General features: G+C 37.9%; 1 protein-coding gene across 1 annotated transcript in view; it reads right to left on the bottom strand.

The window, feature by feature from the left end:
* IMMP2L (inner mitochondrial membrane peptidase subunit 2) overlaps nt 1-23176 on the bottom strand; it is a 702214-nt gene that overhangs the window by 651334 nt on the left and 27704 nt on the right. The window contains exon 3 of the mRNA XM_040471579.1: nt 9416-9552. Within this exon, the coding sequence (XP_040327513.1) occupies nt 9416-9550 (135 nt within the window). The 5' untranslated portion in view covers nt 9551-9552. The remainder of the gene's footprint in view (nt 1-9415; nt 9553-23176) is intronic.

Here is a 23176-nt window from a genome sequence, read left to right as displayed (position 1 = left end):
ACAGACCAAGCCTGGAAATGGCAACTCACTTTTCATTCTCTTCCCATTAGCCAGAATTCAGTCCCACTTGACTACTAGGAAGGCAAACCATATAGCCTAGGACCAAAATGGAGTACTTCTATTCATTGCTAGTCCTTTCTCTTACAACTAAAATATTCCAAACATAATACAATGCACAAATATAAGAAGACTCTGAAAGGTGGAAAGAAGACAGATCGGAGGCTAGGGACATTAAGACTTGAGGAACAACATGGTGGCAAGTTCCCAGGTTTTCTTTTTGCCTCTCATATATCCTAGATGAGGCACTGGAGAAGCCTGCAACCAGGAACCACCAAGAAACAGAACCAAAAACCTTAAAGAAAAGCCTATTTCCTAGCCAAAGGGCCAGGAAAAGGATGGCCAAGGGGAACAGAAAACACTTTTTATAATACCCGTCCTAATCCAGCCAAGTACCAAAGGAAACACTTCCCCGACCCCAGAGTGTTAGTGGGCTGAACAGGGAAATGGGGTTCCAGCCACACCCAGTGTCAGTGAGACCCAGTACATTCACTTCACTTTCCTCTTCTACAAAGAGGTAGAATAAGAACGCAGGGCATGTTAGCACACCATCACCCACCCCAGGATTAGTTTGGCAGTTTTTTTTTTTTTTTAATTAAACTGAGGGGTACCTGGGTGGCTCAGTTGGTTGAGCATCTGACTTTGGCTCAGGTCATGAGCTCACAGTTCGTGGGTTCATGCCCCACATCAGACACTGCTGTCAGTCTGTCAGCACAGAGCCCACTTCAGATCCTCTGTCCCCCTCTCTCTGCCCCTTCCACACTTGCACTCACCCCAAAATAAATAAACATTAAAAAAAATTAAGTTGAAATGTACCATACAACTTAGCAATTCCATTCCTAGGTACCTAGGAAATGTCCAGAAAAGGCATAAGTAAAAGTAAGAATTAATTTCAAATAGACACGAGGGATCACTGTAGGGAAACGAAAATGTTCTAAAAGATGATGATGATACAACTACATGAATTTATTAAAAATTGCTAAATCACTCACCACGGATAAATTCAATGGTATATAAATTATACCTCAATAAAACTGTGTTTTCTTTTTTTTTTTTTTTTTTTTTTTTAAGTAAAGAGGGGCGCCTGAGTGGCTCATTCAGTTGAACATCCCACTTCGGCTCTGTTCATGATCTCACGGTTCATGAGTTCAAGCCCCACATAGGGCTCTCTGCTGTCAGCATGGAGCCCACTTTGGAGCCTCTGTTCCCTTCTCTCTCAGCTTCTCCCCAGTTTGTTCTCTTCCTCTCTCTCTCCCTCTCTCTCTCCCTCTCTCTCTCTAATAAATAAATGAAAACTTAAAAAAAAAAAAAAGTAAACAGAATAGTATAACGAACTACCTACCATGTTACCCATTATCTAGGGTCTACTATTACAAACTCACAGCCACTCTTGTTTCATCTATAACACCACTCCACTCTTCCTCTTTGCATACTACTATAAGTAAATCTCAGCTATTACACATATCACTGAAAATTTTATGTGATGCATACTATAGATTTTTTAACCTTAAAAATATATTAATTAAAGCACAAGTGATAAAAAAAACTTTGGCCATTTTAAATAATCTTATGGTGTTTTCTCATATTTTCAGTTTTGTCTTTTATTTGTTTAAACATACCACATTTAGCAGCTGATAGTTCTATTACCTAGTCTTTAAGATCTGATTCTGCTAAAAGTTGTTACAGACTCTCACTTGTGATAGTGCTCATTTCCTTGTGTAATATTTTTACTGTGAGATCATGTTCATCAAACTTTGTATGTGCCCAGAAGGATTGGGGATGGCTTTCACCAGGTGCCTGAGGATGCACTAAACCCAAGTACAAAGTGAATTAAAATCTCAATTGAGAGTATTTCATTTGCAGTGAAGGTGAATTCAAACCTCAGTTCCAATAAAGCTTTTCTCTGCTGCTCAGAGACTACAACATTTTTCTTGCAGAACGGATTTGGGTTTTAGTGTATCTATTCCCTAAAAATGTGTCTCCCCAATGATCCTGAATTTATTCAGAATTTCTGTTCCACCTCCCTACCCTGTAAGAGCTCAGGGCCTTGTCTTCTGATCCCCATGTGGCTATTAAAACAAAAAAACTCTGAGTTACCAGGATATGACAAATGTCCATAGGACATCTGCTATCTTCAATGCATACTTAGTACTCTGGAAATGTACTCCCCCTTATTTGTGGTCTCAGATCATTTCTCTTACCTCCCTTCAAGGTCACTATACATTTTTTAAAAGATTTTTAATGTTTTATTTATAATTTTTATGAGTTTTGTATTGGGGATATTTTCTAGATATCTACTTCGCTGTATTTCCAAAAAGTGAAATCTAATTCCTTCTTTTAAGAAGTCTAATTACAAAGTTTATAATCTTCAGTTTAGAATCAGGCATTTTCCATCAACCTGAGTTTTAAAGTTTGAAATCTTTCAGCTCCCACCAAAACATAAGATTAATTTCTATCTTTGTTTAAATTCCAAATGTACTACAAAACCATCCCAAAATTAAAATAACTTACCAATTACACCACTGCATAAACAAAAGTAAAATGGAAGAAAATATCTCTGTGAGCAGTATTAGAGGGAGGCTATACACCATAGTAATAAAGCACAACTTTTATTAGTTATTATTTAGTAAAATGGCCAGAGTTAATTGAAACCAGTTCTGAAACTTGATGGCTGTGTGCTGAGGTAAACTATCTCAAATGGTTGCTCTCAGTTTTTTAATGTACAGTTTAGAACTTAAGTCAATATCCCATAATGTATCAAAAGTTCTACCCATAGGAATCTGAATAAAGTATTAAATTTAAAATTACATAAAAGAAAAGCATTAATATTCCAATTAGCAATGATCATAACTCAAAAGAATATACAAAAGTCTCATTAAATGGGTCAATAACAATGATTTTATGTATGTATACATATGCATACATATGTGTGTGTTCACATAAAAACATAAATACATATGTTTTAGAGAGAGAAAGATAGGGAAAGACGGAAAGGGAGAGAGAGAAGGAGAGGGTGGGAAAAAGGAAGAGAATAAAATAAATGTAGCAAAATGTAGAAAACTGATGAATCTGAGTACAGAACCCATGGGAGTTCTCTGTACTACTCTTAAAACTTTTCTTTAAGTCTAAAATTACTTCAACATTTAAAAAAAAAGTGTTATGAAGTCAGTGTTTAAATAACAGATATATAACCCTGGCTACATAAAACAGAAGCATCCTGTTCTTCTATCATGGGAAGTGAAGAAAATCCATGAAGGGACGTTATAAAGTTATCACTCACCAACTGTTTCAGTATCACATATGTTTGTTGCTATAAATACAAACTGATCTATTTGAATTCTCTACTAATGACAGGTTGCAGAACTACATAAAAATGTATAACATCCTAAGGGGTAAACACTTCAGGTGAGATTTTGTAAGCCAAAGGTAATTTGGGAAGAAAGCTCACAGGTAAGCTGAGAAAGCATTCCAGCATCAACTCCTGGCTTCCTCCAAAGTCAGCCTCAGACGACCAAGGGGAGTAAGAATGCAGAGCATTCAGCATTGCAGGAAATGTGTGCCGGATGGTTCCCAGCATCTTCAAAGTGCAAATTCAGCAGGTAACATAAAACTCCCTAACTCTGCATTAAATTCTGGCGCATACATCACAATATATCTCTTTCCTTAAGAGTCTGTATTTGTATCTAGCTTCCAGAATGTCAAAATAATAGTTACAACCAATGATAATTGTTGAATATTAATTGTACCATAGGTTTAAAAATTTTTTTAATAAAATAAAATAAATAAATGTGGCAAAGACAGAAAGAGTGTGAGCCTCTTTGCTTGCTTTTTTGACAGAACTTTTAATTTTAAACTCAGCAGGAAACAAGATAATAACTGCAAAAGCCAAGAATGAGTCCAAGAAGTTTATTACAAACCAGTTTCTTCAGGATCATTTGCAGGTAGCTGAAAGTCAAGACAATTTTGAACCAAAGAATGTATGTTATCGATTAATAAATAGCTCAATGCTGATTAAAGTCTACTTTCTATCCCATTCTTTGATTTTCTAATACATTCTGCATAAATCTTTCTCTGAAATCTGAGCTCAAGACATAGAATTGTGGAGTAACGTTTTCAAGTATTTTCCCCTCTGGCTATGCCACCTGGAAAGAAGATGGTTCACTATAGAAACATTCTGTAGCAATTCCAACAAAAACAGGACAATGATACCTACAATTCTTTCTTTTGCTTACTTCTTAAAATCGTAAGTCTTAATTTTAAATGTAGAAGGCATACACCTTTTATAAGAACCAGTGACCCTGCTGCAGGCATTCTCACGCAAATAAAATCTAAAACTTTGGTGCGAGGTCATTAAACTATTCCTAGGGCACCTTTTTGACTCTAAAAGCCTCAGTAAGGGATTGAACTTCTAATTTGAATAATTGCATTCCACCAACATAAATTCCCTCTGTAGTTTCAACTGTATGCAGTATCAGTCCTCATTTCCTGAGTTAAATTAATGTTGAGTAATGTGGTGCTTCTTAAAAAAAAAAAAAAGTGCATCCACTTTCATAGTAACCTTTCAGCAACCAGGAGAAGTGATTCATGTGCACTAGAGGCGAATAGGTCAGTATGAATAATTTCTGCCAGCATTCCCTGTGTGCAGAGCACGGCAAAAGGTGCATCTCAGCCAATAAAATGGATATACTTATACAGCTTCATTTAAGAAATCAAATGCTTCATAAACTGTATCCTATTTTCCACTGAGTTATGTCATTATATCATTAAAAACTTTATTTTCATTTATGACTTACCTTCAGCTAACTGTGAGTCCTCACGTTTGATCACCTCTATCCTTCTAGTCAGACACCTAATAAATTGTAAATTAATACTGGAAAACCTAACCTACTCAGTAGTGTTTAAAAAGTAAAGATTCTTGTAAGAGGAAATCCTATTGAATCTCAAGCCTCTCTTATTAAATCCCAAGTGAACAGAATTCTTTAAAACCCATTTAAAAAACAGCTTTTATGCAAAATTTGTTACTCAAGGTGAATTTCCAGTGTTGCTATAACAGTGTTTATTTAGTAAGACTAGTATTATATATCTCTTTAATGATATTCGATCTTTCAATCCTTGGATTTTCTTAAATAACATGTCTACAAGTTGCAGAGTGACCTTTAACAAAAGCTACTCAAAAGTGATGATCCAATCAGCCCCAGGTGATTTTCAACCTAAAGATATCAAAAATGGATCAATCCATTCCCAGAATTCAGTGACTCAAAATTTCAATATATTCTAATTTTGTCAGTCTTGGATTTCAAAAAGAGTAAGATCATTCTAGGCAGACCCCTAGGTAAACAAGCAACTTTTTAGGTTATGTCTGAAGTCAACCAGGTATCCCTAGAGTCATAGGGGGGTATGGTAGATACACTTACTTCTTCACTATTTTTCCTTCCCTCATCACTTTGCCATGACTCCCCAATTTCACTGACTTTCGGTTTTGCCATGTGACTTACTTTGACCAAAGGAATGTAAACAGAAGAGTAGAAGTTCTGATCTGAGGCTTTAAGAGGTTCTGAGTATTTCCACTCACCCTCTGATATCTTGCTATCTATCGCCCATGAGAAGAACATATCTCAAGTAGCCATGGCTCCTTCAGTGTAGGTCCCACAATGAAAGCTACATGAAGCAGACTGAACCAAACCCATAGTCTAGACTGACTACAGTCAACCTACTGGCCCATGAGCAAGAAATAAATATCTGAATGCAAGCAACTGAACACTTAAGGTAGTTTATTGTCATAGTAATAGTATAGTGGCCAACAATAACGGGATTCAAGGTATCATTTGCTGGTACCACTCTGTTCTGAATTAAAATTTCCAAGGTCCATTTTCCAAAATAGTACACTAAACCAAACGAGTTTTCATTTCTGGATGTACTAGATACTGTCCAAATATGCCTTACAGCTTGCTATCTTCTTGTCTGAAAATGTATCCATTATTCAGGATTCATAACCCTGAACCTCTTCTACTGAAGTAAAAGTACACTGAAGACAGAATCTGTACTGATTCGCCACCCCACTATAGCACCTAAAAGAGTGTTTCTCACACTTCCTAGCCATTTGATAAATGACTCCCTATTCCAACTCAAAGTGACCACTGCTTTTCATTACTGTCCATATCTCAAAATGACCTCCTGAGTCACAAAATGATTCATATATTTGAAATAACAGAAATGACTAGATACGATCTTTCCACCTGAATGCACAGATATTCTAAAGCACAATACAATGAATGGTGCTCAAGACTGATAACTGACACCAACACAAATTCCTTCAAAATGGCAAAGGTTCCTTCAGTGAATACTGAAATACAGAATGGATGGCTAAATGACATATCTCATGGTGCTACACACAAACATGCCACAGAAATGTGTCAGGATTCAACAGCACAATTCCAAGGCAGGTCTCACAAAGGGGACTATCAACCCCTTCCGGGGAATACATTTCTGTCTTGAGTCTCCTTATTACTGGTCATCTATGCCACTCTGTTGTCTCCAGTTCATTGTGCCAGCTGTCTCATTTTCTCCATCGTCATCTGTTGCCCAACCGATCTAGGTTATTTTCTTTCCTCTTCTTCTCTACAGTTCTTTTCTTTCTTGCCTCTTGCTTTTACTACCTTCCCCTCATACTTCTCAGGCTGGTATAAGAAGACATCACCACACATCCAGACAATTCCCTTCCTTCACAAAAAAATCAGCCAACTGCCAAACACCAGATATAACTTTCAGGACTCAGAGTCAATAAAAGCAGGTGTATTCCCTGTGGGATGCTCAGGGACTTTCAGAGATGCCCACAGACCCTGTCAGCTATTTTAGTACTTGTGTCATTAGAGAAAAGTGAAGACAAGAATTTTTTCAAATTTTTTGTCAAAAATTCTGCTGAATCCCATGCTCTAAACATGTTCAGTTCATCAAAGCTGTACAGTGGCAAAGATGTCTTCAAAAATGCTTAATTAATTAATCACTATATCCCATTACTGGAATTTCTGCTCCTAAATAATTTTAAGTATGAGTTAGTACTATCTAATAAGATGATAAATAAATTATTTATTATACTTAGAAGTAGTCTAAAATTACTAAAATACAGACCCAATTGTAATAAACATACATCTTTATTCTCTTCCAAAATTATCCTTTCCTCTTTTATTGTAAAAATAGTACACCCTCTCTTCTGAGTAATGTCACCACTACCTTACCCTGAAAGCTGAAAGCTGAAAGCCTGTGGAACAATGTGCTTCAAATACATACTGTCATTTTCTTACTCAGCTTAGCCACAGGTTAGGGGGTGTAGCTGTCTGAAGCAGAGCCAATCATGGCACCTTTACCCAATGGACAAAGGTGATCTATATTTGTATAGATAAGGGCATGTGACCAAAACCGAATAAATTACAGTCCTTTCCCAAGAGTTTTCAAAGTGACATTAAGGCAGGAGGAGAAATCACTCTCAGGTGGTGATGAAATCAGGCATCTTAAGGCATGAGAGCTGCCAGCAGCCATGTGCCGTGCATTGTGAAGAAAGCTGGTCTGAGAGAACAAAGCCAAGATGTAGACAGAAGCAGACGGTAGAAACAGAGAAGGCGGAGCACCCTGCCGCATTCAAATCCCTGGTTCCAGTTGTCCCTGACGATTGCCACACTTCTGCCTTCCTCCTGGGTACATAATAAGCCTTCCAATAAATTCTCCTGGATATCCAACTCAATTCAAGCTGTTTTCCTGTCATCAACAGCCAAGGAAATTCTACATAACATACCAAACAAACTACAAGGTAACAAATCTGACTTCTTGGGAACAGGGTAGGGAGCACTATAAGAAATGTATCTGCAGCAAACTTAGTATCAGTCAATAGACTGGCATTTAAGAATGACACTATTTAACACTTCCTTCACTGCCTTCATAACTGATAAACCTTGTCTTTTCATAATACAGTCAATTTCTTGTATTTTTTTTTTTTATTGAATGTCCTCACCACAAGCCATGAGCATAGATGTGCAGTGGATATATTCTGGGCTAAGAATTAGGATATATTCTGGGCGAAGATTAGGATACTATGGTTGCCATATGATCCTCTGGAATATAATTAGATCCAAGGTAAGAAGGCTTTGTGTTCTGGAAAAATCTATTTCAAGATAGTAATGGTTGTATGACAAAACAGCAATGACTACCAGAACTCAGGACAAGATCTGATTTTCAATACAATAATTACATTTAAAAAAGCAAACTCTAACTCCTCAAAGCTGATACCTATGCCCTTAACTAGTTTTCACTAAAACAAAAAGAAAAAATAAAATAAGTATAATGTTAAGCTCTTAGAAGCTAATATATTCATTTTACTTGTTTTACATAGCTATTTAGCACAATGCATGAACTTGATAGATGCTCATAACAGAAGAAAACAAATCATATTACAAAATGCAAATTCTTCAATTACATAAACTTGCTTACACAATTAGGTTCTAGACATCAACTTTAGAACAACAAAGTCTTCTCTAAGTTATTCCAGAAGACTATTTGCCTATAACTTTTGGAAATCTCCACTGAAAAATTCTTTCCATGTAAACTGCATTTAATTTTTTTAATCAGGAACATGCTTAAAAAACACACCCAGAATATCTGGGACCAGTACTCTAGTTTTTTCTATTTACTAAAGTGTAAGTGTGTGTGTGTGTGTGTGTGTGTGTACACACACACACACACACACACGTATATATGCATACACATATTTATTTATATATGCATACTTGTGTATGTGTATATATATAATGTGTACATATTTTATATTTATATACATATTTAGGGGTGTGTGTATACATATATACACACAACATGCACACTAACATTGAGATATATAGTAATTGTATATATACTACACACACATACACACACACAGAGTAACTGAATTTGATTCAAACTCCATCCTGCAACTACACTAACAATCTGGTCTTAAAAGGATATTTAAGTGTGGATTCAAATATGGATAATAAAAATATCTTAAAATCCTAGGCCATATCCATAGGAAATGGTGTCATTTAATAAAACTTCTTTAGAATCTCTACTTACAATTCATAAAATAAATAAAATAAAAACTTAAAAAAAACTATAGATACAGAAAACTAGTTGATAATTATTTTTATTCACCTCTCCTTTATTTATAAACCTTATAAGAGACCTTATAAAAAAATTAGTAAAGTTAAATTTCAGGTCAAGGCATTTTTAAAACTTTTTAGGTACCAGCATAGAAATAATATACAGAATTCCTGCTGCTGTACATGAGAAACCATGAAGCATGGGCTGTAAAGAACGAAGCCACATTTGTTTTTACCTGCATTGACGCTCCCTCCACTCTGGCCACACAGGCCACCCGATCCAGGAAAGTCACGGCCACGGGCACCGCTACAAAAAAGCCTTTACAGAAAGCCTTGAAGTATCTTCTCACCCAGCCTTTTGACTGTGCCATACCTAAAAATGCAAAGAAAACAAGCATGAAATTAGCCTCAAAAATGGTAAAAAAGAAAAAAAAGAAAAAAGAAAGAAAGAAAGAAAGAAAGAAAAGAAAAGAAAAGAAAAGAAAAGAAACAAAACCAGCATAAGAAAAATAAGAGTTAAGGAAAAGCAACCTCATCTCTTAATATATTTCATACCCATCCCTATTAGCTATGGCATAAATTTTACTTAAATCCCAAAGGCAAATACACTAACTCAGGTTAACTCTTTTTCTGTACTTGAAATCCACTTGATGACTTCAGTGGAAATTTTCTCTTCACAAAGCAGTAAGTTAGAAAACAAATAAACATTCTAAAAAAGTAAATCCTTTCAGGTTGTTGACTATTATGGTGGAGATGCTCCTTATACCCCTGACATCTGTTCTCTTCAACAGTCACAGAAGTTTTAATGGGACAAATGGATGCCCAGACTCCCTTGCAGCTAAGAGTGACCATGTGACTAGATCTGATGAATGGCATATGAGAAAAACTGATAAACTTCCACACTGTGCCCTGAAAAGGAATATGCCCTCCCCTTCCTGTTTCTCTTTTTACAATACCATGATAACAAGGTGGTAGTAGGAGTAGGGATAGCCATCTCAAGTTAAAGAGAGCAAAGCAACAAAATAGAAAGGTCCTAGGTCCCCAGCACCATGAAGACACTGTAAGTATGCTGCACTGCTTACATCTGAACTATTAAAAACCACTGCTATGAGTCTGTTATAGCAGCCAAACTGATCCTAACTAATATGATGATGAAATCTATGATAGATCAAGGAAAAGATTTAGGTATCATCATAGAAATAATATACAGAATTCCTGCTGCTGTACATGAGAAACCATGAAGCATGGGCTGTAAAGAACAAAGCCACATTCGTTTTTACCTGCATTGACGCTCCCTCCACTCTGGCCACACAGACCACCCAATCCAGGCAAGTCATGGCCACAGGCACTGCTACAAAAAAAAGCCTTTACAGAAAGTCTTGAAGTACCTTCTCACCCAGCCTTGTGAATTCACCCAGCATGTGAATTCAATACAGATAATTACCAACACTCACCCTGTATCCATTTGACTAATTTTCAGATTTTCCAGGGATAAGCAATCCCTTAACTGTCTCATGCAATAAAAAACAAAATAGTGAGAGATCAAGGTGCTACCCTACTAGATGCTACCCTACTAGACCAAATGGAGCCAAACATAGACCAACAGATGAGGAACCTTCATGGTTGGGAAAGATAAATGATGACTTTGTCCATGGTTCTTACTTAGACAAGCTACAAGGGCTACCCAATATTAAAGGAGGAGGAGAAAGGAGTGGTAAGTTAGATTTCTCAGGACCCCTCCTTCTTTGCAGTGTACGGCTGGATCAGAATAACTTTAAAGTTCCCTAACACAATCACAAGGCTTTGGTTAGCCTACAGCTCAGTTTGCTTCCAAGATGACCTAAGATTTCTTTCTGTCCTTCTGAGAGCAGGTTCAAAAGGATCCAGAAATGCAATTCAGACCGAGCATATACCAAAAAGGCATACACCAGGACAGTGTTAAATTCGGTCCAGGTACTCATATCTGAAGATTTTACCCAATAACCTATATAACTTACACTGGAAATGAGGAACACATGAAGAAAGGGTGTCACTGCCTATGTGACACCCAAATTGTTGTAGTTATGGGATCATTTCCAAATAGCTTCATCGAAAAGACTTCACCTCCAACTTTATTTTAAAGGAATTTTGCCTTTGAAGACACAAAAGAGGGTCACATGGTAATGAGGAATACATAGTCTTATGATCATGACAGAGCAAAAGAATTCTCCAGAATTATCAGTATAGGAAAATGACTTTCAAACTGTTTTGAAAGAACATACAGTCTATACAGCAACTCGGTACCTGCGTACTCACTCACTCATACACACACACACAACTTACACATATACCCTCAAAATGCAGCAAATAAGAACTGAAAAGTTTCACAAAACAATACTTTTTCTTACTACGTAATAGGCTATCATTTTAGTCTGTTCTATTTCATTAAATGGAACAAGATAGATGCAGGGAGACCAAATTATGCTAGTGGTCCTGGGTAAGAGATGATGGTAGGCTGGGCCACAGTGGTCACGACAGACACGGAATTAGAGGCACATTGTGGGCTCAGTCAGTGGAGCATGTGACTTGATCTCGGGGTTGTGAGCTCCAGCCTCACACTGGGCATAGAGCTTACTTAAAATAATAATAATCATCATCATCAGACTTAAGATACAGATTTTGGAGGTTAAAATGACAGGAGTGGAAATGGATGGGCAATGAGAGGGGAGGGGAGGGAAGAGAAGAAAGTGTCAAGAGGCAGTAGTGACCTATGAAAGCACTGTTAGTTTGTTATCCCTGTGAACTGCATTCCAAAGTAGTAAAAACATGCTCATAATTTGATTTCTCAAATGTTTATTCGGTCCTACTAAGCACAAGGCCATAACTTAGGTGCTAAGGATACAGAGGCGGAAAGGCAGACATGATTCTTGCTCTCAAGGAGTCACAGTGTACCAGGGAACATGCCCCTAAACAAATATTTTAAATGGAAATAAGCACTGAAAAAGGCCATGCCCTGGAGCATGGGAACATGGAGCAAGGAAGTCCCTCCATCAGCAAATGATCAGCAAAGGTCTCGCAAAGGAAACAGCATTTGAGGTGAGACCTGGGCATTTCAAGCACAAGGGGTAGCGTGTATGAAGGTGTAGGAGCAAAGTAAAATACAGCTGTTTAAGAAACTAAATGAAGTTCATTTTGGATAAAGTATGTATACAATTTATTTCCTTTTTTAATTTTTACTTTAGTAAACATTTAGTTATTGTCTGCTAAACACCAATGCTAAGTGTAGAGAATATAAAGGTGGCTGGGCATACAATACAATATCATTTAAAAACTCTCACAAACAATACTTTATATTTTCTATGTAAATTTGTATCTGCATATAAAAGTATTTAAACTAGAATATTATTTGCATCATTGTGTTCATTGTTTAATAACCACCCATATGTCACATGTATAATTAGTAAACTATAGAGAGAAATGAAAAAGGAGGTTTATCAAAATGCTAAGCGGTTCATTCTAGATGCTGGAAATGTAGATGATAACTATTTTCTTCTTTGAACTTTCACTGGTTTCTAACATTTAAAAAATAAAGATGGTGCTATGAAGTCACTTTAGTACATAGATAGTATGGGATGATGCCAGTCCTCATCTATTTCCCATCCTGATAAATAACCCACCCTTTCTCAGTCCACTCTCTATGCTGCCCTGAGGAGAATAAAAAACACCAAGTAAGATTCTTCCTATTTATGCAGCAATAAAAATATTTAACTGACTGCAGCTCGTTTATGTAGCCAAAACAGGCTATACTGAAATATTGCATGCTTGGGAAAACTTCTTGAGAGTTTGAAAAGCCTTAGACAGTCTTACCTTCCTACTCACCCAGAGTAAGCACTAGGTTCAAACAAGAAAAAAAAAAAAAAAATGCTGACAATCCATATTACAAACAACTTGACTACTTGACTATTTTAAGTAATTAACAAACTGGCCTTAAACACATAAGCTTATGCTTGCTTAAATATAAAGCAAAAATATACTTTAACAATCAGGTTAAATAGGCTTGAGGATTTAGACTCAAAAAAAAAAAAGAAAAAAAGAAAAGGATAGGACAAATGTAGATAGAAAAGCACACTCCTATACATCTGTGGCTCTTAGAATTAAAAAAGCAAACATATGACAGAATGAAAATATAAGTGTTCTCTTTATGGTTCCTTGTGTCCTGCATGCATGGAACTTCACTATATGACCAGGGATATGTGCAGAATAGAGACTGGGAAAACTTTCTTTTTTTTTTTTTTTTTTTAATTTTTTTTTCAATGTTTTTTATTTATTTTTGGGACAGAGAGAGACAGAGCATGAACGGGCGAGGGACAGAGAGAGAGGGAGACACAGAATCGGAAACAGGCTCCAGGCTCCGAGCCATCAGCCCAGAGCCCGACGCGGGGCTCGAACTCACGGACCGCGAGATCGTGACCTGGCTGAAGTCGGACGCTTAACCGACTGCGCCACCTAGGCGCCCCAAGACTGGGAAAACTTTCAAATCCGGTGATGTCACAGTTACCCCAGTGATAGGATAACCTGCATGCTTATAATGTAAATTAAGGGGGGGGGGGGGGGGAGAAAACATCAATTGTGTCAGAATTGGAGACCCAGAATTTTGAGCCTCCCCTTCTTTTCCAATATCACTCTCCCATAAACTGCTACTCTGTCTGGTCACTGTGGCAGCCAGGAAGGAATATGGTAATTAGGGTCTGGAGCCTTGAGGTGACCTATCACCAGCTGTATGCCTCACCAACTCACTTTCAGGCCTCAGTTTCCTCATCTGTAAAAAGAAAGAGGCTAGATTCAATTTCTAAGGTCCTTTCTATGCCCAACACTCATGTTTCTATAAGTTGTTCAATTGTTTCTCTGGGATTTCAGCAAATACTAAAATAAAATTGTAAAAAGTCACTCAGGTTATTGCTCTAAACATGTGAGACTCTAAACGTTAAAAAGAAAAAAAGACTTTGCTTTTATTAAACAACTGGTTACAAAAGGAAACAAAGAAGCTGGAACAAGTGCCAATCACGTCAAAGAACATTTCATTATAGGTAAAGAACCAGAAGCCACTGCTCTTCCACTTCTTGTGTTCACAACTCCACTGCCGACCATCTCCTGCACCACAAAGTCAAGCCCAGAAGTTTTCTACGGAGAGACTCTCAAGGAGCATGTGGGAGGAGTGCCAATCTGAAGGTGTGCAGATTCTGCTCAAGCCCAGGGGGGGAACAAAACTACCTTGTAAACAAGTTGTCCCTGTTTTCAGAGGCTCAAAAGAAAAGTCTCAGTACAGTCCTATCCTACCTCAATTGGAAGGGCACCTGTACCACATAAAAATTAAACACTTTTAAAAGCTTCTATCACAGGGGTGTCTGGGTGGCTCAGTCAGTTAAGCATCCAACTTCAGCTCAGGTCATGATCTCACAGTTCATCAGTTGGAGCCCCACGTCAGGCTCTGTGCTGACACCTCAGAGCCTGGAGCCAGCTTCAGATTCTCTGTCTCCCTTTCTCCCCCTCCCTGCTCACACTCTGTCTCCCTGTCTCTCAAAAATGAATAAACATTAAGCAAATTTTTTAAGCTTTCATCACAAAAACACTAAAGAAACCATGCATAAGTGAAACAAACATTACATTTCCTTAGCAAGCCATACAAATAAATAGCTTAAAGTTCTATCACATTCACATTTCTTGTTAAAGTTTATGTATTTCTTTTTCTATAGAAATTGCCAAAGAATCATTGGAGTGACCTGGTCTTTTGTTCACACCTTCTATGTTTAAAACCTCCATACTGGGGCGCCTGGGTGGCTCAGTCATTTGAGCGTCCAACTTCAGCTCAGGTAACCATCTCCCGGACCGTGAGTTAGAGCCCCGCGTCGGGCTCTGGGCTGACAGCTCGGAGCCTGGAGCCTGCTTCCAGTTCTGTGTCTCCCTCTCTCTCTGCCCCTCCCCCGTTCATGCTCTGTCTCTCTCTGTCTCAAAAATAAATAAACGTTAAAAATAAATAAAAAATAAAGCCTCCATACTAATAAGCACCCAGCATCTGTTTCCTCTGAGAACATTTCCTTTCAGCAATGACAATATGCTACTAAAATCATCCCCAGCAAAAAGGGAATAATTTTTATCAGTAACCTCATTCTTCTAGGGACCACGCAAGTCATTTAGGTTCAAAACGTTGCTCCTGAGAAAATTAATGCTTAAGTAGTAGGCACACCTGCTTCATTGCTGAACTGAGAATATTTTTAAATAAGCTTTCAGATTCAGTTGAAATCATATTTGCCACCTGCTATACAGTACCTACAAGGTAAAGTTTCTTGGTGATGCTGACCTCAACCACATAATGACCTACAGCATAAACGCCTCTCTTCCCTCTCATGACTTATAATGGCTTCATCATGCATGAATTCATCTACAATGATTCTTAAACTTGCTTATATTTTAGCCTCTACAAAGTCACCAGTCACTCATCCATAGCAACCAGGTGGATAAATACACCTCAAGTCATCCTAATTACAAAAACTATTTAAAAATTGTGTGGGAGGCTTGAAAGTAATGGGAAAATAATAAATTACAAAGCAGTATCTTATAGAAAATGTAATCTTTCAGTCATAGTAATAAGCCTGCAGATTTGGATAACCAAATCAAGATTTCATGTATAAACTCAAACTTTTATATAAAAGTTTTATAGTTTTATATAAACTATGAACCATCAGAGAATGTAAGAGCAGGAATCCAAGAAAATCTGACACCCAATCTTGACTCACTTAAAATATATTTATTTACTGCTCACCGACTCCACTTCTGGAACTGTGATAAGGGATGAATACACAATGCAGAACAAGGTAGGTGTGGTCCTTGGCCACATGGAGCTTACATTTTCATTCTTGCTACATTAATTGTCTCCTTTGCTAGACACGATGTTAAGATACCAGAGGTAAAAAGACACACCTTTCAGTTCCTTCCCAGGGCGATTTGTTACAAGACGACAAGAAATGAGTAGATGACCATCCTTGATCAGGCCACCCTTCTCCATGGATCTCTCTAGGAGCTCCTGTTCCCAATAACCTCACTCTGTAAACAACCTAAGCATGTACAAAACCAGAAGGAATTTGGATACATTTAGATTGACATTATAATGAAAGAGAAAAATAGTAACTGATGAATTAGAACACTTTTGCTTGTACTAGAAGAAGATCTGGGAAAAGTAATCTATGGAAACCAATTTAAAAAAATTCAGGGCCACCTTGCTCCTTTCACTTTACAAATAAACAAGAGATTATAAAATAGACAATTGGTAATCTTTATAATGTGAACTCCAGCGTCAATTCCCTTACCTTTTAACCTGTGTGACTTAGCAGTTCTCGCTCAAAAATTCTCAGAAAGGACAAAATGGCAAGAAAAAAATAAAGAATAAAGAAAAAACTAACCAAAAATAATAAAGGGGATAAATGTGATGGAATTAGACATAAAGTGAACCATGTCTGGCAAAGATACCCTCCCCCAAAAAAGTCACTACTAGTAGCCTAATGAAGATAGTAATGGTCCTCTGCCTTGACCTAAAACTGCCTCTTGATGGAGATAATTGTAAGTCACTATTGGTAAACTGATAAGCATCTAGATACTAAGAGAAGAGAGATTAAAACTGACACACTTAATTTGAAGTCAGGAATGTTTAAACACAAATGAATTCCATGGGTATGTTCTACTACAACTGGTGTAGAGAGAAAATACCACCAGAAAACAACTATGAGGTGCAACTTACAGGTTTTTGGTAAGGACTTCAATTTGCAAATGTCCTGCATTTATGCTCACTCTTCCTTCTGCCACAGAAGAGGAGCCCTTCCTCTGGCCAGCAGTGCTCCGCGCAGAGGCAGCATCAGCAAAGAGGAAAGGCAGTATAAAGTTGGTGGCCTGTGAATCTAACTGACCTCAGTTCAAATCATGATTCGATCACGTGACTTTGGACAAATTACTTCATCTTTGCTGAGCCACAATTTTTTCACCTGAGAAAACTTGCAGGGTGTTTTGGAGGTGCAAAATGTTTGCACGTGTTGTTCTGTTGAAGTAAGCATTTGTATGAAGAAAAAAAAATAAAGCCCCATAAAAGTAGTACCTGAGTACATTATATGTTTATTAGAGAACAATGGCTGGATCATCAAATAAAAGGTATTTATTTCTTCAGGTAAAAGCATTAGCCATGCCAGAAGAAAGGGACTAGTAATAACAAATCAAAAGAGGACAGTAGACTTAAGGATGTCCATTGCATGCAATAAAATCAGGAAAGCCTATCTTCTAGGTCACGGGATACCTGTTAAACAGAGTGATACTTTTCTACTGCTTTGAACTTAATCATGTTCTAGGATTTCACTGGTTAGGGACTACCATATTTACTGATACTGGCTAACTGACAAGAATTATGGAGTGGCAACACTGAAGCACTGTCTTAGGTGATTTAAGTTTTAAAAAGCAGAATAAAGGAAAAATATAACTTAATGCCAGAATTGGACTACAGGAGTCAGTTATATAACAGTCATTGAAAACAAAAAAAAAGAAGAGCTGAAATTGAAAGAAAAAAAATCATGAGAAAAAAGGGAAGAAAAAATGAATTTAAATGTAGAAGGTAGGTTTAAGAATGTTCACTAAAAAATTCTTATAACTTTTCTATACATTTAAAAATTATCATTAAATATTGGAAATAAAAGAAAAATAAATTATATTAGGTAAATTTCTCAGACAATAGGAAAATATAATTCTGAGAGTAAAGGTACCTAGGGCCTGATATAGTAAGAATGCTGGCCAGACCACAAACAGGATATATGTTAAGAGAAGTGAGGAATGATACTCACTTTAATACTTTTTTTTTTTATTTTGCTCTGTTTTGTCCCTTAGCAATTTGGATATCTTCATGACCCCAATAATTTTTTTTTTCAACGTTTATTTATTTTTGGGACAGAGAGAGACAGAGCATGAACGGGGGAGGGGCAGAGAGAGAGGGAGACTCAGAATCGGAAACAGGCTCCAGGCTCTGAGCCATCAGCCCAGATCCCAATGCGGGGCTCGATCTCACAGACCGCGAGATCGTGACCTGGCTGAAGTCGGACGCTTATCCGACTGCGCCACCCAGGCACCCCATGACTCCAATAATTTTGAAACTCATATAAAAGAAAATCCATAATACCACACTAGACCTAAGAGCTGACTCAGTCAACCCTAATCCTATAAATTATCCTTATCCTTTAACTCCATATAGACACTATTTGACTGCACTTACAACTAAGGCCCAATCTCAAATTTCAGTTATTAAAATGCCATAAATTCTGCAAAAATAGTTTATCATAAAAATTAACAGGCAAGTGGATAGCTTTCCATAGAGTGAGAAAAATTCTACTAAATGATAACCAGTAGCAAGGAGAAGCTTCGTAAGCTTTAACTCTAATATTCACAAAATTTGGGTGTCAACACAGCACTCTTTTTTTTTTTAATTTTTTAATGTTCATTAATTTTTTGAGAGAGGGAGACAGAGAGCACGCGAGCGGGGTAGGGGCAGAGTGAGAGGGACACAGGATCCAAAGCGGACTCTGTGCTGACAGCCTAATGTAGGGCTCGAACTCACAAAGCATGACATTGTGACCTGAGCTGAAGTTGGGAGCTTAAGGGACTGAGCCACCCAGGTGCCCCAGCACTCTATTTTTTTTTTAATGTTAATTTATTTTTGAGAGAGAGAGAGAGAGAGAGAGAGAGTGGGGGAGGTGCAGAGAGGTGGACAGAGGGTCTGAAGCAGGCTCCGCCCTGACAGTAGAGAGCCCCATGCCAGGCTCAAACCCACATACCACAAGATCACCATCTGAGTCGAAGTCTGACATTCAACCAACTGAGTTACCCCAGCGCCCCTATTTTTTTTAGTTTAATAGAAAAGCATAACTGTTATCATTAAGTAAAAGCTAAAGGCAATATGGATTTTAAGCTAACAATGTGGCCACTTAAATATATGTGTAAATGAAACAGACCAGGTACTCATCTGCAACCCAAAAAAGGAATTAGACAATATTGGACTATTCACCATAACCCTATTTATTCTTGAAACAATAACATTTTGAATTGGCAAAAGAACACATCTCTAGTATGAGAACACTTACTGCATAGCTTTTTTTAAAATACCACATTATTTAGCATTCTGCTGTGTGCAAAATTGGCTTTTAAAAAATTAAGATAGCAGGGTGCCTAGGTGGCTCAGTCAATTAAGAATATGACTTCAGCTCAGGTCATGATCTCACAGTTTGTGAGTTCGAGCCCCATATCACAGGCTCTGTGCTGACAGCTCAGAGCCTGGAGCCTGCTTCAGATTCTATGTCTCCCTCTCTCTCTGCCCCTCCCCTGCTCATGCTCTCTCTGTCTCAAAAATAAATAAACATTAAAAAAAAATTTTAATAAACAATTAAGATAGCCTATTAAAGGAAAAAACATCCTTCTCAAAAAAAAATCTCAAAACTCTTCAAAAAATCAAAACTAAGAAATAAGAGTGAGACAGGGGAAATAAAGAGAATATAACATTGAGAACCTAAAAAAAAAGAAGGGCACAAAATAAATAAGAATATTGGAAAGTTAAAATGTCCCTGAAAACATCATGTGACACACAATTCCTGCAGCACAATTATCTGAGGTGTCAGCTTTGTTGTTCCTTACCTACCTTGCTTTCTCAGATTCTGGCCCACTCTCTAATACTTCATATTCATTTCTCTTAGGTAGTGTTGATACTAACCCTATTTCTGCTCTATTTTTATGTGATACAGGGTCTCTAATGGGTTTGACAGTTCGTGGAATAAGCAACATTTTTGTTTGTTTTTTTGAGAGAGAAGGCATGTGTGAGTGCGGGAGGGGGGGAAGAGAGAGGAATAGAGAGAATCCCAAGCAGGCTCCTGCTGTCAGCACAGAGCCCAATGTGGGGCTCAAACTCACGAACTGTGAGATACAAACTGTGAGATCATGACCTGAGCCAAAATCAACTAACTGAGCCACCAAGATGTCCCGGAATGAGCAACTTTTTAAAAGAACATGATTTCAGGGATCATGAAAACCCTATCTTGATCCCTATTCTTTATGCCTCAAATACACTGCTTTCTTCACCAGACTACAAATGCCTGTAAGTGAATATAAACATCACCTCAAATTCACATTAAGAGATAAGGAGAGGGGCGCCTGGGTGGCGCAGTCGGTTAAGTGTCCGACTTCAGCCAGGTCACGATCTCGCGGTCCGTGAGTTCTAGCCCCGCGTCGGGCTCTGGGCTGATGGCTCAGAGCCTGGAGCCTGTTTCCGATTCTGTGTCTCCCTCTCTCTCTGCCCCTCCCCCGTTCATGCTCTGTCTCTCTCTGTCCCAAAAATAAATAAACGTTGAAAAAAAAATTAAAAAAAAAAAAAAAGAGATAAGGAGAAAAAACATGGCTTTTCCTTTAATCAGGGTTGCAAATAGGAAGTAAAAAGGCTTCTCAAAATAATCAAAGCCAACAGACCCTAAAGGGATCTTTTCCCAAAGATGGGAAAGCAAGGTCACAAGAAAAGTGGGACTAGAAAATACAGTGTAACCAGGAAACTTATGGCCAGCCCAGGCAATGTTATTACTCTTTACAGAATGGTAAAGATAAAAATTACAAACACAGGCTCCCCCAGCAAGGAAGCACATTAAAGCTCTGATTAGTCTGTCAAAAATAAAACCTGTCCAAAGGATGGTGGGGAGTTTTGGAAGGCTGCCCACAGCCCATCTATGGCAGCTGCATGTCTGCAGGGAGCTCCAACAAGAGCAGTGCGGGCTCGGTGCTGGACAAAGATGCAAGCCAGACGAGAAGATGTACGCAATTTAAGGTAAAAGCAACAATAACTGATGTCTTTGGAATAAGGAGCTATGGTTCTTTAAATTTACAAGTGCAAGTGTAGGGGGCGGGGGCGCACACTTGTTGTAATGGCAATGACGGCCTCTCTGGCAGCGTTAAGTTAAAAAAAAAAAAAATAGCAGTCAAGAGGTCAGAGTACAAAGAGGCTCATCCTGTGCAGCCTGGAGACTAAGGCAGATGGAGCACAGCACTTTCTGGACTCAAGTGTCTGCTTCACAGAAAGTCCAGGGATCATAATGAGTCCCTGGTGAGTATACAGCATATGGAACTAGGATGTTACTTAGATTGCACCCCACACATAAATCCCTTATTTTGAGTTTACCTACTTGCCAGTATATTAGAAGATTGTGTTTAAAATAACTGTGACATTGCATCAAGATGCAATGCCCTGAAGCTATGACATATCTGCCAATCAAAGCATTTAAAATTACTCACAGCAGTATGAAATAACGTAAAACAGTTTTTCAAAAATGCTGTAAGCAGGTACCTTCAATGAAATATGATGATCCCTACTACATAATTCTAAAAAAGAATGAGAAGTTGGGAAGATAAGGCAACTTAAAATGTCATCAGATTATTATAAATATTATTTTGTATATCTATTTTTAGACGCTTGACCAGCAAGAGTCAATGGTCTGTCAAATAATGTAGGCATAGCATTATGTGACATTCCATCAGTTTGACAGAAGACTCTTAAAATGGTATGATATTAGCGCAGAAAGAGTTAAATATATAAATGGAACAAAAAGGAGACATGGTGGTTTAAAAACGCTTCTGCAAATTCCTTGACAGTCCTTTCAAAATGATGAGCCTAATTCCCATCTTCCTAAGGGTGGACGGGATTTAGTGACCAGCTTCTAGCAAAGAGAAGGTGGTATAAATGATGCTATGTGATATGTGAGTCATGAAAAGGATAACTCCCTTGTAGCTCTCTCTCCTAATCACTACTTGTAGGCAAGCCAACACCATGTCATAAGAACAGCCAGCCACATTGGGGCGTCTGGGTGGCTCAGTCGGTTGAGTGTCCGACTTCGGCTCAGGTCATGATCTCACAGCATGAGTTCAAGCCCTGCGTCAGGCTCTGTGCTGACAGCCTGGATCCTGCTTCTGATTCTGTGATTCTGTGTCTCCCTCTCTCTCTGTCTCTCCCCCACTCATGCTTTGTCCGTCTCTATCTCTTAAAAAATAAAATAAAATGTTAAAAAATTAAAAAAAAAAAAAAAAAAAAAAGCCAGCCACAGTAGAGGCCCACTTGGAAAGGAATTGAGGCTTCCCTCTCCCCAGTAGCCAGCATTACCATGGCCAGCCCTGTGAGTAAGCCAAGTGCAAGGCTGATTCTCCTGTGTCAGGTAAGCCCTCAGATGACTGTGGCTTGGGTTGAAATCTTAACTTCAACCGGAAGACAGATCCTGAATCAGAAGTGCAGAGCTGAGCTGCTCCTAAATTACAGACCCATAGAAACTGTAAGAGATAATACATGTTTTAAGCTGCTAAATTTTGGGGTAATTTGTTTTGCAGAAATACCTAATAAAATAGTAGACCCAGAAATAGATCCAAAGACACAAACTTATATGATAAAGATATTAACATTGAGAAGAAGGGACTTGAATTAACAAAGGTTGCTGAAATAACTACAATTTGTACAATTTGTAAGGGGGGAAAATCAAAGGTGGATATTTACTTAACTCATTATAGAAAAATAAATCACACAATTCAAAAATTAAATATAAAAAATAAAAATATAAACACAAAACTGGGGTGCCCAGGTGGCTCAGTCGGTTGAGTGTCCAACTCTTGATTTCAACTCAGGTCATGATCCCAGGGTCATGGGATAGAGCCCCACGTCAGGCTCCATACTGAGCATGGAAACTGCTTGGGATTCCCTCTCTCTCTCTCTCTTTCTCTCTCTCTCTCTCTCTCTCCCCCTCCCTCCCTCCCCCTCTGCCCCTCTCCCCTGCTTGCACACTCTCTCTCTCTAAAATAAAAATAAAAATATATATATGTTTTTTCTTCTATTACATATATATAATAAAAATATATATGTTATGTATATAAAATAAAATAAAATAAAATAAAATAAAATAAAATAAAATAAAATAAAA

The sequence above is a fragment of the Herpailurus yagouaroundi genome, unplaced genomic scaffold, assembly GCF_014898765.1.
Source record: "Herpailurus yagouaroundi ecotype Mexico unplaced genomic scaffold, PumYag 100, whole genome shotgun sequence".
In the NCBI taxonomy this organism is placed as follows: domain Eukaryota; kingdom Metazoa; phylum Chordata; class Mammalia; order Carnivora; family Felidae; genus Herpailurus; species Herpailurus yagouaroundi.
The sequence above is the reverse complement of the archived record's forward strand: the minus strand, read 5'-3'. Positions and strand labels throughout refer to the sequence as shown.